We start from the raw sequence: 12,716 nt of genomic DNA, 5'->3' as shown, positions 1-12,716 counted from the left end.
CTGTTCCCCCGAGCACTGCCAGGAGTGACCAGGAATAACGGTCACAAGCTGGCAGAGGGTAGATTTAGGCTAGATATCAGAAGGCGCTACTTCAAGTGTGTGCATGTATGGGTAAGGCTCCCCACCCCCCGAGGCATGTGGGGGGGAGGAAGTGGGGGAGAGTATAGGTGGGTGTGGTATATGTGGGGTCTGTGATTTTTCTTTTTGTGGGGGGGAGGGTTGTGAGGTTTGGGGAGGGTTTGTGGGGATGTTGGGGTGCGCATGGGAGCCCCCACATGGGCCCTCCTGAGCTGATCAGCCCTCGCACTACAACTGCCCAGAGCCCAGGCACCCTACAACACCTCCCCAACACTGCCAAGAGTGCCTGTACTCACTTGGCACCACCCAGCTGTGTTGTGTCCTGTCACCTCTGGGCATGCAGCAGGGCTGGAGCAGCTTCTTTTGGCTGCCACCACTGCTGCCCCCAGCCCTGCAGTAGCCACAGGGACCAGCACATGCAGCCCCAATCCCGTGTGCCCCAGGCTTGCCAATCTGGGCCGAGCAATAGCAGCAGCCGTTGGGCAGAAACTGTCTCTTGGCATGGAGAGAAAGCAACCCTGCCCCCTCAGGACGGCCAAGCAGTTTTGGGTGCAGCTGCCCAGCACACCATATGGCTCCATCGCTGCTGCCTCTGAGCTGGCCTGCACTACAAATGCTGCCGCACAGGACAGCCCAGAGGCGGCGGTGATGGAGCTGCATGGTAGCCCAGTGCCGTACATGCTCTGGCCAGCTGCAGCAAAACCTGCGTGGTGGCAGTGGTGAGGGGAAGGGGGTGCTTTCCCCCCATGCCAAGCAACAGTTTGTTTGCCTGCTGCTGCTGCTCAGCTGGAACAGGTGAGCCCAGAGCTGGGGCCCAGGCTCAGTAGAGACAGCATGGGAGAGAAACTGGTGCTCAGCGTGGGGTAAAATGGCTCATCTCCCTTCCGGCACTTCCTGGTCAAGCTGCCCAGAGCATACACAGAGCTGCCCTGCATCTGCTCTGCATTGCCACTGCTGCTCCATGAGACAGTGGTGATGCAGGACAGCCCCATGTGGCTGCACCAGGAAGCACTGGTGGTGGTGGTGGTGGTGAGGGGGAAGGCCCATTTCTGCCCCGCACTGAGCAGCAGTTTCTGTCCAGCACTGCCACTACTGAGCCCAGAGCCAGTGTGGGGCACATAAGGCCAGGTTTGTGTGCACTGGACCTCACTGCTACTTCAGGGCTGGGGGCAGTGGCAGCAGCCTTGGATGCCTAGAAAGCCAGTCCAGATGCAGAGCTCCCACAGCCCTGCTGTGTGCCTAGGGGGTGGCAGGACATGCCATGCCTGGGCGCTGCCTTGGCCAGGTGGGACCAAGGGACCTGCTGCAGGCCAAAGCCCCTTTGCAGGCTGGATCTGGCCTGCAGGCTATAGTTTGACCAAGTAAATACAGAATGTAAAACGTTTCCAAAAAGGCATGTGTTGGACCCAGCCTTCAGCTGAGTTCATGAGTGAAGTAAGATACCTCTAAAGCTGCACAGAAGGAGGTCTCCAAAGTAATGAAAAACATAACCTTTATGTTTCTCAGGAAACAGGCAACCATTGGCCTCTGAGACGGCCTCAACAGTTTTCCTCTTGCATGGAGGGAAGGGAAATAAATAGATCTGTTGGGTTCTAGTTAATACAACTAAACAAACCACTGGAAAGGATTACATGGATTTGGTTTGTTTTCTTTACAGGGAAGAAAAGAAGAGCCCCTAATGACAATCCAACCCTCAACTGAATGTGTAAGACTTTACAAAAATCACTTGGTTTGAATCAAGTGGGGTGGGGGGAGCAGCAGCTGGTGCTGCAAGGGTTGCTGCACCCCCACTTCCAACTCCCTTCCCTCAGGATGGGTAGACCAGAACAGCAGCCAAAGCGTGTGCGGTTTGTTTTGTTTGTGTTCAGTTCCTGAATTAAGTAAAACTCTCCCTCTCCTTACCTGCCCTGCTCTCAGCACCCCCTCTCCTTCCCTCCTTGCTCAGCCTTACTCTTTCTTCCATCCCCTCCCATTCAGCCCCTCTCTCACCTGCAGCTGCTGTTGTACAATGAAATACTGCTGGAGAAAATGACAGTGGCAGCAACAGTGGCAGGCAGGTCCCCTTTCATGAGCCTGCTTACAGGCTAGCAGGGAACACACAGGGGAATCAGCTGTTTCAAAATAGAACAAGTGCCTAAAAGAATCAGAATTGATACAAACCTTTGATACCCACAGTTCAAACTCAGCTCCTTTTTTATTTTGACACTTAATCCGTTCCAAGTTTTAATCAGAAAGAGAGAAAACAGAAAGACTTTCAACATGGTATTTGTATGAGGCCACAATCTGGGACAACTAAGAATTCTGTGCCGCACCCATTTCGAGCCCTATGTCTACAATTCAGGGATCAAGTATTTTGGGACTTTTTAAGTACTTCTCAATTCCATGCAAGTTTTGCCATTATTAGTGATCAGAAGGAGATCCACTGGGGGGAGGGGAGGTTGCAGTAGCACAGATACAACCCCATGCCATGGGAGAAGCTGCCAGGGACTTTTAAATTGCCATGTAAAGAATTCTCACTCCCTTCCTCTCCATGCTGTGGCACAGTCCCTCCCCTCCCCATTACAGCTGCTTTCTCTGGCTGCCTTAGGGGAAGGGGGGCAGCCTCCAGAGTCACTCCTGCTCACTCCACCCAGGCTCCATATGGAGCTGAGCTCAACCAGAGCCAGCAGCAGTAGTGGGCAGGTTTCCCCGCCCTGCTTAGTCCCCTTGGTGTTCCCTGCCATCCCAGGAGTGGGGGAAGGGAACCTGCCTACTGCCATAACTACTGCTGCTGTCTCTAGCCAAACCTGACTCCCTGTGCAGCTAACTGCAGTAGCTCTGGAGCCTCGCCCACATCCTCGGCTCAGCAGTGTAGAATGGGAGGGGAAGGGAGTAGGGAAAAAGAAGATTCTTACCTGCTTGAGAAACTTGTTCTGCTCTTGTGGCATAATCTGCCTACAACTAGGGAATACTGGGAGCCAGGGTGCAGCTACTCCTGCAGTGCAGGTCGCTACTCTTATACCCCTTTCCAAAATCCTGGATCCGCTCATGAGCGTGATTAACAATAGAGAGAAATTCACTTGTTCTTGTTCTTTTATTTTCTCCAAAATGGAGATCATGGAAATACTCCCAAGAATAAATACAAAAGAATCTGATTTGGTCTGTAAACAAGTTTTTCTCTGCCAGCAAGCTTTTCTTGGCTCTACAAAAGGCCGCAAACTCTTAATTAGCCTGTGCAAAGCATACGCATACTGAAATTCCTATTTGGAGATTTCTGGCACTTCAAACAGACGCTGGTTCTGGAACTCATTGTTTATATAACACCATGAACAGAAAGCTTCTTCAGAAATTTGAAGGGGAATATTCTCATTGCCCAACTGGTGTCATACTACCTGCCTTGGATCTTGGGATAGTTAGTTAACTCTGAGTGGTTTGGCATACACTGGTTCCAGAACATGGTAAACAAGAACCAGGAAGAGGCTTCCAAGAAATATCAGGCTGAGAACAGAGACCAGGACATAGCGGCCAATGAAAAAGGTATCCACAATCTGAAAAGAATGGAAAGAATAAGTTACACAACTCAGCATTTGTTTCTATATCGTCCATAACAAAAGTAATGCTGCATCGTGCCAATACCAAGCCAATTCAACCAGAGTCTTCAATTTAAAAAAGTATGAGACAGGCTTACAGCTTCTGTGACAGAAGGCAGGGCACTATGGCACCTTAGGGTGTCTTTACACATGCTCCGGGGTCAGGGTAGGGGAGGAGGCACTTTAATTAGAGCAGCTCTCAGGAGCCACTCTATTTAAAGCACTCACAGGATCTTGTGTTCAGTGTCCCACACTTCAAAATGGTGGGAGCTTGGCCTGAGCTTTAGTTTAATGGTTGAACAAGCTTTAGTGAAAGCACCCCTTACTGCCATTTTGAAGCTCAGGGATGCTGAGTACATGTGATGCCAAGGCTGTCACAGTGTGCTAATTAGTACACTCCAGCAGACTCAACTAATCTAGTTTGCTCAGACACATTCTAATTAGGACACATCGGAGCACACATCAGGCATGTGTATCAATGCCCTTACAGACTAACTCATTAAAGGAAGCATGAACTTTCATGAACTTGCAAGGTGCAAGTGTACTAAACAGAAGTGAGTAAGGTAATTTAAATACAAAAGATAGGGAAAAGGGAAGGAAAAGATGCAGCACTGCTGAGAGGTGAAGGTGGGCGGAAGGGATAAAAGGAGATAAACAAGGCAGTTAACCCATTGAGATGCACATGATTTCAGCTGAGACCATACTTAGCACAAAATCCAGTCTGTGGTTGATTTCTTGTTCTGCAGTTTCATGTTCAAGTCAACTACTCTGAGGTCAGTGATGGAATGTTGTAGCTTTTCTCTTTCTGGAATTAATGTTAAATTGGTGCCTATTCATTCTTTCACACAGATTCCCTCACTGTTTTTTTCTGCTTTTTACATTGGCCACTGTAAGCAGGTGGTGGCATTATATGTTGGTACAGGCATAGGTGACTGAACCCTGGATCTAAAAATCTATGTTATTTGGTCCAGTGATGTATTGACGGTGGGCACAACTGGGACCAGGGGTGCAGAACAAGACCTGGTGCCTGTTACTGAAGAGATGTTGCTAGAGTAGAGCTGAGGGGGCAGGGGCACATGTGGGCTGCTCGCTGTTAGCTCAGGGCTCTCCATCCTGCTGCCCTCCTACTGGGATCCCTACACTGGCTGTACTGCCATGGCTGCTGCCACAACTCTGCACCACCACTGCTGCTCCTGCTGTTGGGCGGGCAGGGGGCACCCCATGGCAGTGCAGCTGGTGTGGGGCTCCCAGGGGAGGGCAGCATCTGCCCTTGCCCCAAGCTTAGATCTGGGGGGCTCATGCCCACCCTACCTCCCCTCCCCAGGAATGCACACAGAAGCAGGAAGTTGTCCCCCCACCCACTTGCTGGATTAGCTGTCCATGGCTCTGTCCCATTCCCTGCCCCAGCTCTAGGCCCCATGCATTGCCCTGGCTAGGTACCGCCCTCAGGCCCAGCCCCTGCCCCACTCCCTCCCTCACCATGGGGGCTTCAATCTGCCTCCTCTTCCCCCCATAGACTTACCTGCCTGGGGCTGTATTCCTGGCTCTGTGTGTGTGTGTGTGCGTGCGCATACAGCACCCCCTGCGTCCTGGTCCCTGCAGCCCCTTGCAGGCTGGAATTCTGCCAGCCTGCAAGGGGAAATCTGCCATTTCCCATGGTAAAAGGAAAACTTGAATCCCTGCATGATACTGGGAATCCAGGACAAATGCTGTTCTGGAGTCAAGCAGCCTGGGAACGGGACTCAATGTTCCCATTTCAGGACCATCCTGCACAGTTAGGGACAGGTGATCACCCTATCTTCTTCCCAAGAGGGGGCACAGCCCTTGGGCCCCTACATACTCTGCACCTGTGCAGTGGTGATATGACTATTACAAAGTTGCATATGGGCAGCTAAGAGATGAATATACTGGATGGAGTATTCAAGAATCACCTGGTGGAAAATCTTTTAAAACCTTGGAATTTCTTTAGAGAAATTTTTCCCCATGCGTTCACATGATGCATCTTTAGGTATATCAATGGGATGAGAAAGTACATGCAGAACTGTCAACACAGCAGTTCCCAGAAAAAAGGAAAATACCTGCAGTCCCTGCAGACAGACAGTCTCATCTCTGCCCACAGAAGGGGGGTTGCAATAGAAGGTTTTGAGGACACAAACTAGACCGGTAGAGTTCCTGACTTCAGTGGGAAATCTGCCCAAGTCCAGACTCAGTACCACTATTTTCTATGGAACATTCTCCATTCAAGAAAGTCACAGTGCTGAGGCAGTCCCTCCCTCCCACTACCAGCTATGTAAAAGATATATACATATTATACCTGTTTCAAAGAGAGAAACGGAGGCATAAACAAGGAAAGTGACTTACCTAAGGCACAAAAAAAATCTCTGCTATAGCTGGACGTACAAAGCAGAAGTCCCGTCTCATTATTCCTAGCTCTAACTACTAAATGATACGTCAACTAAGATAAATTTTTTTGGTATCTTAAAAAAGGAAAAGCCAGATAGGGAGATGTATGCATCCTACTAACGTGAAATTTAAGCCTCACTGCTGGTACTTCATCTATTCTGGGTCCCATTCCTAGGGGTGTGGTTCTAATGCTACATATTGAGAGTAGATTTGTGTAGAAAGTACTTGAATGATGAACGATTTACTACTTTCTGGTCTCAAGTCTATTTCTAATGGAAGAGTTAGTTCCATGGAGCAAGAAAATACTAATCATACATAATGGGCCTGGTATCACTGCTCATACATGTGAAGTTCCATGACGGACATTGTAGGGGCTGTTGTTGCACGTGTTGCCTCCCCAGCTTCATGACATGGAAGAGAAAACATAGCTCCATCTTCACTGGTTGACTCCAGTCAATATTTTACTCCACCTGGACAAGATTTCAGTTACTGTATTTGTATAGTACCTACAACTACATGTGACACTAGTAAACTGAGTTCTGTTAGCTCAGGGCTATTCTGAAGCTTACAGGCCTCGATTCTGAGATGGAAGCTGTTATATGATTCTTTTCACATGGAGGCTGGAAAAGAATCTTATTATTCAGTGAAGATGCAGACACAAAAGGGAGACAGTGTTAGTGAGACATACCAACCAGAAAAAGGAGTGTTCTGAAATCAACCTCCCAACTCTTGGGATTGCTCCAACACTGCTTACAAAAAATGGGAGTTTTGTGGAACAGCATTAACACAAGCTTGACCTTGGCTCTGCTACAGAACAAGTCTCTGGTGGGCGATATGTTTGCTCATTCAACGTGTTTCACTTTTTAATTAGCCAATTAGCAAGCTTCAGGTACAGAAAGCTCAGATCATGTATTATTGATATTCTATCAAGCAAGACTACTGCAGGGGCCAGCACTGGAGATCCTGTAAATAAGCCTTCTAATTCTCCCTGACACGTAACTTGTCCTATTTCCACTATTGCCCTTGATCTTGCTTCCAAAATTTACCTGAATTGTTCATAGCCAGGAGACAACAAAACCCAACAACCTTGTAATGAGAGAGAGAGAGAGAGAGCTCTCAAAGGGCACATCTACATGATACACTAACTGCGCAGTAGCACAACACAGCAGAAATAGTACTAATATACTACTGCACAATATTATTAGGCTACTGCATAGCAGCGTCAGTAAAAAGGCATGTGCCGGCACTACTGTACAGTAACTCTGGTTACTGTGCATTAATGAATGTGTAGATGCACCCAAACCTAATCAAACAAATCGATATAGAGAAAAATAATATTCTTCTATACATTATTAGAACAGGGGGAATGGCACCTAAAACAGAGCACTCTAATATCCCCAACCCAAACACATACATGAGGTATGGGAGACTGAGCTGAAAGAAGGAAGGAAAGAACAAGTAGAAACAAGCTTAAACAGTCTGATGTGAGCAGAATTCAAGCAGATCCTCCATCTCAACCAGGGCTAACAGAACAAATAAGGTTATAAAACAAAAAACTAGCCCAGTGGTTTTTTACTGCTCTTTAAATCATAAGCAGTAGCCTGGAAAAATAGAATAAGAATCTGTTTTTCAAGTCACTTAGACTAAGCCAAAAATGAATAACTGCTTTTTTGGAAAAGCGTGTAACAGCAGCTAAAAATAACTGATGTTTTGCCTTTTGATAACAATTGAGTTGTATGCAGTCAGCTGGAATCTCTGTTACTCTGTTGTCAGCCGTGACCACTTTCAAGGGACTCTTACTTGCAGAAGTGTGGCTAAAATGGGCCACAAAGCCCGTTTCAAAATGTAACATCTGCAAAGGTTCAACTGGCAAAACCTGCGCGGCGGCAGTGAGAGGGAGAAGCTGATTTCCCTGCCACATTGAGCAAAAAATTTTGCCTTGGTTGCTGCTGTTGTTGCTGCTGCTGCTGCTCAGCCAGGACAAGTGAGCCTGGAGCTGGGGCTCAGGCTCAGCAGAGGCAGCATGTGAGAGAAACTGCTGCTTGGCGTGGGGTAAAAGTAGCCCCTCCCCCTCTTGCTGCCAGCACTTCCTGGTGAAGCCGTCCAGAGCCTGCACAGGATTGCCCTGCCTCTGCTCTGCATTGCCACTGGTGCAAAAATCAATGGGAATTTTATCATGCATTGCAATGCCTCAAGGATTTTACTCCAGAACAGGGAAGGTTCCCATGATAGGAAAACATGCTTAGAGAAAGCAGTAGAAAATTTTAAAATCAGAAATCTAAAAAGAGTCATTACTTAAAGCAAGCACTAACACGAACTATTGCCAACGATAAGAGAAAGATTCAAGAACTGATTTTCTCAAGACAGATTTATGTAATTGGAAGCCAGTTGTATAGAGTAGCTTGAATAGTTATGGAAATGAGCTTTGCAAAAAATAAAACTACTATTTGGTTACATTCTTGCTGGTTCGCAAGGTGGGGCATCTGGGGTACAGTATCTGTTTTGTAATAAGCCTAGATTGAATGAGAAGAATCAAGACAAAAGGATTAAAACGGGGAAAAGAAAATGTTTTACCTTCATTTCTGTAGTTGGCTCTGGAAACTCACTGGCACGAGGGAAAAACCAAAGAACCAAAGTAATGATCAGAGCAGAAATAAAGACCAGAACAACCGAGAATCTGAGAAAAGAATCAGACAGGGACAATCTCACTGTTGAGTCCCAGTCCCAGAGCTCTCTTTAAAAACACATTTACAACGAATGATACTGCATTCTATCTATCAGTAGTACCTCATCAGCATACTCATTCCAGCTCAGTGACAAAACCCTCCCTACAATCCTACACCAAGTATTCAGAGCATCTGAATGAATATGCATTCATCTCGTATGCAAGGAAGTCCTATTCTTCTTTTGTCTTTTCTATTAAAACGTAAAGAAAGTATGAACGTCCTAAAATTACTGCCATTCCCTATAGGATATGGAAAACCTGATTTTCAAGAGTGCCTGGGCAACTGGACACTCAGTTCCCACTTATCTCCTTATCTGGCATTGAAAAATCTGTCCTGCCACAAAGCTGAATTGTACATTCTGCTGCTGCATCTTTTTACCGAATACTATCTATGCTTCTTGTCTATAATAGTTACATTTGCTTTCAGCAATAATTTTGATAATCTATTAGATTTTCATGGGCCATATCTTGATTTACTAAGCAAATTTAAAACAAACAAACAAGGAAGGAAGGGTGGTTATTCTGGTTAGTCAACTGCCTGCCCAAGAACTACACTTGAGTGTTAGAGTAAGAGGCTTCAGAAGTGATTTAATCTTTGGGCAAAACGCAAACAGTAGAAGCCAGATCCTAAAGGAACACTTTTAGCAGTGACAAAAGACTATCACCACCAAAAATCCTGTCCTATGTGTAATATAGGTCCATGTGCTATATAGCACTTTATGCAAAAAGAACAACAAACTAAGCAAAGTTGTGTTTATAAACTCAACTAAATCCCAATGAACGTGAGTATTCTGTGGCAGGAAGTTAAAATAGGGCCCATTCAGACTATGAATTTAAGAATCCGTTTCTTGAAATTAGAGGTGCACCAGTCCATATCGTATGGGTACCAATAAAAGGAAAAAATTGACATTATAGGTACGTGGCTTTTTTTGGCTGATATGGAAGATAATGTCACTGATAAGCAGGGATCCCAGTTTTCCAAGATAAAAAATTGCAAATTCTCTGATTAAAAACCCCAAAAGCCATGATTAAAATTAAAGGTCCCCCCAGCCCTGCTGATGCCCCTCACTTCCCCCCAACAGCTCTGCTGGGGCTTCTTGCCTCCCACCCACAGCTCCTGCTGTCTTGCCCTGCTGGGGGGTAGGGGGCAGCTGCCAGGGCGATGGGGCCAGGGACCCAGGTCCACAGCTCCCTGCCCCCAACAGAAGGCGGCTGCAGCAAGAGCATGGAGCCAGCTCCCCCACTGCTGCCTGCCTGCTGTGAGCTCAGGCAGGGGCAGAGCTGGCTCCCGATGGCTGCGCGCACTCCTGGGGTCAGGGGGGAACCGTGCCCCAAGATCTATGCAGGGGGGACAGGCTGCGGGCCCCAGCTCCCACCCTGCTTCCTTCCTCCGTGGCTGATGTAGCCCCACAGGCACAACTTGGCATGGCTGGGAACAGTGGGGCTGCCCCAGGATCTCCTTGCCCCCTGCTGCCCTGGCAACACGCCTCCTGCGCCTGCTGCTGCTTTGAGTGGCAGAGCCCCATGTTGCTTCCCTTAGTGCAGCCCTGTGTGCAGGAGGCACATCATCGGGGCAGTGCAAAGCAAGCAGCCACTAGGAGATCCCTGTGAGGCTCTTCTGTCCCCAGTCATGCCAGGTTGCAGGGAGGGGAGCAAGGCGGCAATACAACACCAGCAGAGCTATGGGGGGCCTTTAATGGCAATCTGCCGCCCTGCTCCCTTCCCTGCGACTCAGGGGGCACAGTTCCTGCCGCTGCATGCTCCCTGGAAGGTGGCAAGGGGGGGCATGTGCTCCCTGGATCTATGCATGGGGCAAGGGCAGGCTGCCGCTGTGGGCAGTGCTGGGCCAGGGCTGCGCTAGGGGCAGGCAGCAGCAGTGCTGGGAGGGGAGCTATGGGGAGGCTAGAGCCACCCCAAAGTTCACCGCAGCCCCCCTCCCAGTGCTGCCGCTGCCCACTCCAAGTGCAGTCCCGGATCAGCCCCCCCACCCCGCTGGGAAGAGCCTGGAACTGCCTGTGGCCCCAGCCTGCAGTGGCAGCCCACTCTCACCTCATGCATAGATCTGGGAGGGGCATGTGCGCCCCCATGCCCTCCCTGGGGGTGCGCAGTGGCAGGAGCTGCCCTGCACTCCAGAGACGAGCCTAACAGGGTGCAGGGCCTGGGGCAAATCAGCCTGTGTGGGACCTGGACACGAAGAAGCCGGTGGCAGTGGGGAAGGGGAAGTTTGCAAGTGGCTGGATATGAAACCGGCGGCGGCAGCATGGAGTCACTGGCATTAGGTGGGCCCTGCAGGAGGGGTCATGGCCGCTCTGCCCAGCTCTGCAGAGCCCCCCAAAGCATGGGGCCCGGGGAGGTCACCCTGATATGCCCCTTGCTAGGGACAGCCCTGCCCCCCTTGCCCACCCTCTGGACGAGCTGCTTATGGCCCTATCCCACACCCCGCCCTGCCCCAGCCCCACTTCCTCCCTCATGATGGGAGTCTCGATCTGCCCACCCCCAACAGATTTACCAGCCAGACACTGCTCTCTAAGCTGCCTGGCTACGTATTGACAATTGGATCAGTATTGGCTGATCTGACTCATTAACAGTCTGCCATCCATATCGGTGCACCCCTACTTGAAATCCAAGTCAGCTGTTTTCTCTACATGCTTTTATTTTTAAAGACAGATGTCCTTACCTTTCAAAGCCAGATGCCCTGGATAACAGCACACAAAGCAGCAATACTAACACCCAGAGCAGTGCTACAATAAACACTCCTGGTCCAACTCCAATAATGGTGCCAGCCATTCTGGAAGAGAAAGATGCATCAGCAGACCAACTTGAGCTCAGCACAAAGCCTCCCCTACACCACACAGAATAACCTCCAGAAATCTCCTTTTTCTGAAAACTGTACCTTTAAACAAATAAAAATCAAACACTTTGGCCTTAACAATCCACTTAAAGAAAACACCTTGGAAAAGTAGTGCACAGACATAAAGTTATTTCTGAGACTGCTGATTTTTTATGAGAATGAGACTAACAGTCTCACGGTAGTCACTCTCCAGGTAATGGTATAAAATGCTAGAAATGTAGGAAACAAGATACAATGCTAATAGTTATTTGTTAACTATAGTTAACTAAATTCCTGCTCCAGTCCTAGCTTCGTACAGGATTCATCTTACATGCCTGTTGTAGTGCACAGCAGCACCATGTAACAACAGTTGCTGCATTCCACCTTAAAAGTGGCAAATGAAATGATCATTGCATGTCATCTGCAAAGGCACATATTAAACACATAGACTCATTTGGGATCCTCTGAGGTAAGAACTGCCACCTAGATGCAAGGTAATTATGACTGGAAAATAAATGAAGGTGTGCACCTTAGCCAAGTACACGGAGAGACTTTAGTGTACTGCATACAGTGCTGGGCATTTTCCAAGTTTGGAAGTGACCTTTCAGACTAGCCTGGCTTTTGTAACGATTAATGGTTAAATATCCATTCAGCGCTTCCAATACAAGGTGGGAAAATATGCTGTCACCCACCCTAGACAGACGCGGGACGCCTTCACCCGAGGCCGGTCCTCAGGCAGGACCGTGCTGGGAGCCCGGCGGGCGGACGAAGCGCGGGAGAGCTGCGGCCGCGGGGAGGAGGGACGCGCCGCCCGGCGGGCCCCAGCCTGCTACCGGCGCCGGGTCAGGAGGACTTGTCCCCACGGCTCCCGGCTGCGCCGCCCCACCCGGCCAGCACGGCGACTGCGACCTGACGCCTGCAGCGTCCCCCACGCCGGGCTCCGCCTGGACGCAGGCGCTCCTGACGGGATGCTCGGGAGAACCAATCGCAGAGCAGCTTCTATGGAAGGTTGTTCCACACGCACCAGTCAGCACCCGCCTTTCATCATCTCCCCCCTGCAGTTTCTTCGGGCGACCAGAACCAGCCCTAGAGGGCTCCCATTGGCTGGGGG

General features: G+C 49.2%; 1 protein-coding gene and 1 long non-coding RNA gene across 2 annotated transcripts in view; one reads left to right on the top strand and one right to left on the bottom strand.

Moving 5' to 3' along the window:
- Window positions 1–3,378, top strand: part of LOC109320513 — a 6,535-nt gene extending 3,157 nt beyond the window's left edge. Inside the window, exon 3 of the long non-coding RNA XR_002103805.1 lies at window positions 2,925–3,378. This is a non-coding gene — a long non-coding RNA (uncharacterized LOC109320513). The remainder of the gene's footprint in view (window positions 1–2,924) is intronic.
- TMEM218 (transmembrane protein 218) lies at window positions 3,133–12,397 on the bottom strand. The gene is made up of 4 exons (XM_019550655.1): window positions 12,298–12,397; window positions 11,453–11,563; window positions 8,625–8,727; window positions 3,133–3,605 (listed from the first exon to the last, which is right to left on the bottom strand). The coding sequence occupies exons 2-4, from the start codon at window positions 11,560–11,562 to the stop codon at window positions 3,471–3,473; spliced, it is 348 nt and encodes a 115-aa protein (XP_019406200.1). The 5' UTR covers window position 11,563; window positions 12,298–12,397; the 3' UTR covers window positions 3,133–3,470.
- Window positions 12,398–12,716: the final 319 nt, after the last annotated feature.

The sequence above is a fragment of the Crocodylus porosus genome, unplaced genomic scaffold (assembly GCF_001723895.1).
Source record: "Crocodylus porosus isolate Cpor-Errol unplaced genomic scaffold, CroPor_comp1, whole genome shotgun sequence".
In the NCBI taxonomy this organism is placed as follows: Eukaryota; Metazoa; Chordata; order Crocodylia; family Crocodylidae; genus Crocodylus; species Crocodylus porosus.
This window is presented reverse-complemented; position numbering and strand designations above follow the sequence as displayed.

Coding starts and splice junctions, on each gene's coding strand:
- TMEM218 (XM_019550655.1), bottom strand. CDS start 11,562: ATGGCTGGCACCATTATTGGAGTTGGACCAGGAGTGTTTATTGTAGCA. Junction 8,728..11,452: donor AGGGCATCTGGCTTTGAAAG/GTAAGGACATCT, acceptor TTCTTTTCTCAG/ATTCTCGGTTGTTCTGGTCT. Junction 3,606..8,624: donor AGCCAACTACAGAAATGAAG/GTAAAACATTTT, acceptor CATTCTTTTCAG/ATTGTGGATACCTTTTTCAT.